Source organism: Frankliniella occidentalis, unplaced genomic scaffold (genome assembly GCF_000697945.3).
Source record: "Frankliniella occidentalis isolate FOCC.00 unplaced genomic scaffold, Focc_3.1 Scaffold36, whole genome shotgun sequence".
In the NCBI taxonomy this organism is placed as follows: Eukaryota; Metazoa; Arthropoda; class Insecta; order Thysanoptera; family Thripidae; genus Frankliniella; species Frankliniella occidentalis.
Window position 1 is genome coordinate 588,760 of NW_026267166.1, and position 1,819 is coordinate 590,578.

The window sequence follows — 1,819 nt, forward strand, 5'->3', positions numbered from 1 at the left end:
GAGAGAGAGAGAGAGAGAGAGAGAGAGAGAGAGAGAGAGAGAGAACGAGAGAGCAGTAGAAAGAGCGAGCGATGGAGAGAGCGAGAGAGAAAGGGGAGGAGAAGGAATCGGCAGTAAGAAAGAGTCAAGGCGTGGTCTATGGGGCCTCGGCAGTGAACGGCGGTGGAACGGAGCAAAAGCGGAGAGCCTCGAGCTCGAGGACGATAATTCATTTCGTCAATTTAGGCAGGACTTCTTGAGAAATCTAAAGAAGGGCCATAATTCCTTCCTCTCCAGTCCGTTTGGGGCTGGGGCCCGCCTTGCCGCCGACTGACTGTATTTTCCGTTAAGCAGGAACCGCGGCTCGACAGGCGGCTGCGGCGGCGGTCGCCTTGGCTGCTGCCGTGGAGGACGACGGCTCCGAGGAGGGCGGCCGCGTCGGGCTGCTGCTGTCCTCCAAGGCATGGGTGCAGCTGGCGGCCAACCCAGTCGTCGGGGTGCTGACGGCCACCCTGGGCACCAGGATCCCCCTACTGGCGGGCAGCATCAACCTCGTCCTCGCATCCATGCGTGAGTATATTATGCTGACCGCACAGGGCGAAAGCCATTGTTTGAATCTTCCAACTTAATTGTTGCTTATTTCATTCAATTTTCAACAACTTCCCGCTTATACATGGTGTGAACGAATCCGGTGGAACTTTGTGGCCCGTACTGCGCGTATAACACCTAGCCAGATGAAGCGGAAAAATGAAATAACAAAAATAATTTCCAATACGTCGTACAAGACGGGCGGCTATACAATGCTGGCGCACACAAGGCTTCTCTGCCGTTGTTGTGGCTTTGCTCGTTGTATTATTTTTAACCTTTTCCCCAGCTTCCCCTCTGTTTGCCTGCCTCCATTCTTTTTGCGCCGAGGGGACGAGAATTCCCTTTCAGTCGCCCGAGCGCGACGGTAAGCGCGGCCAGCCAAGCAAGAGGAGCTTCCTGTGGCCCCGCCTCGGCCCTCGGCCCGCAGCCCGCACGCCTCGGCCGCCGCGGGGCAGCTGCTTGCTGCCGCTGCGGTGCGGACCGAGCAGCTGCCACATCCAGAGGCGGAACCGAGATTGTGCGCGCGAAGGGGCGCGCCGACTCAAGTACAGTGGTGATTTGAGGGGAAACGGGTAGGATAGGCCAGGCGCCACCGCGGAACCACGCCGTCTGCCTCGCAGCCGCACGCAACAGACACGTTCAAACATAGCACGCGGCCAACGGTTTATGTTTATATTTTCACTTGGATGAACAATTTTGATAACTTCAAGAGGTGTTGATCAACTTCGACTTCAGTTCACATCAATGTCTCCTGGTCTGGTCACGCTCTCTCTTTCTCCTGCCCGCAGTGTTCGCGCTGAGCGAGTCGTACGCCGGGCTGTTCGTGGCCCGCAGCCTGCAGGGCGTGGCCTCGGCCTGCATCGGCGTGGCCGGCATGTGCCTGGTGGCCGAGCAGTTCCCCGAGGAGTCGGAGCGCTCGCGCGCCCTGGGCCTCGTGCTGGGCTCCATCGCGCTGGGCGTGCTGCTGGGCTACCCGCTGGGCAGCGTCGCCTACGAGTTCCTCGGCAAGCCGGCGCCCTTCCTCGTCGTGTGCGCCATGGCCTTCGTGCTCGCCCGTGAGTATACTGGGCGCTCCCCGCCGCCCCGCGGGTGCTCTGGCACTGTGTGTGGTCGGGTAGTACGCGCGCTGTACACACAGGGCGCCACAAATCATGAGTAATGGGACATGTTTCGGGACGGGGGCACCGCAGTGCGCGTCTGTGTATGAGAGAGAGAGAGAGAGAGAGAGAGAGAGAGAGAGAGAGAGAGAGAG

The 1,819-nt window shown here is 59.6% G+C and overlaps 1 protein-coding gene across 1 annotated transcript in view; it reads left to right on the forward strand.

Annotated features, from left to right (window-relative positions):
- LOC113202403 (synaptic vesicular amine transporter-like) overlaps positions 1–1,819 on the forward strand; it is a 21,651-nt gene that overhangs the window by 12,453 nt on the left and 7,379 nt on the right. Inside the window, exons 5-6 of the mRNA XM_026416606.2 lie at positions 334–549; positions 1,356–1,622. Of these exons, the coding sequence (XP_026272391.1) occupies positions 334–549; positions 1,356–1,622 (483 nt within the window). The remainder of the gene's footprint in view (positions 1–333; positions 550–1,355; positions 1,623–1,819) is intronic.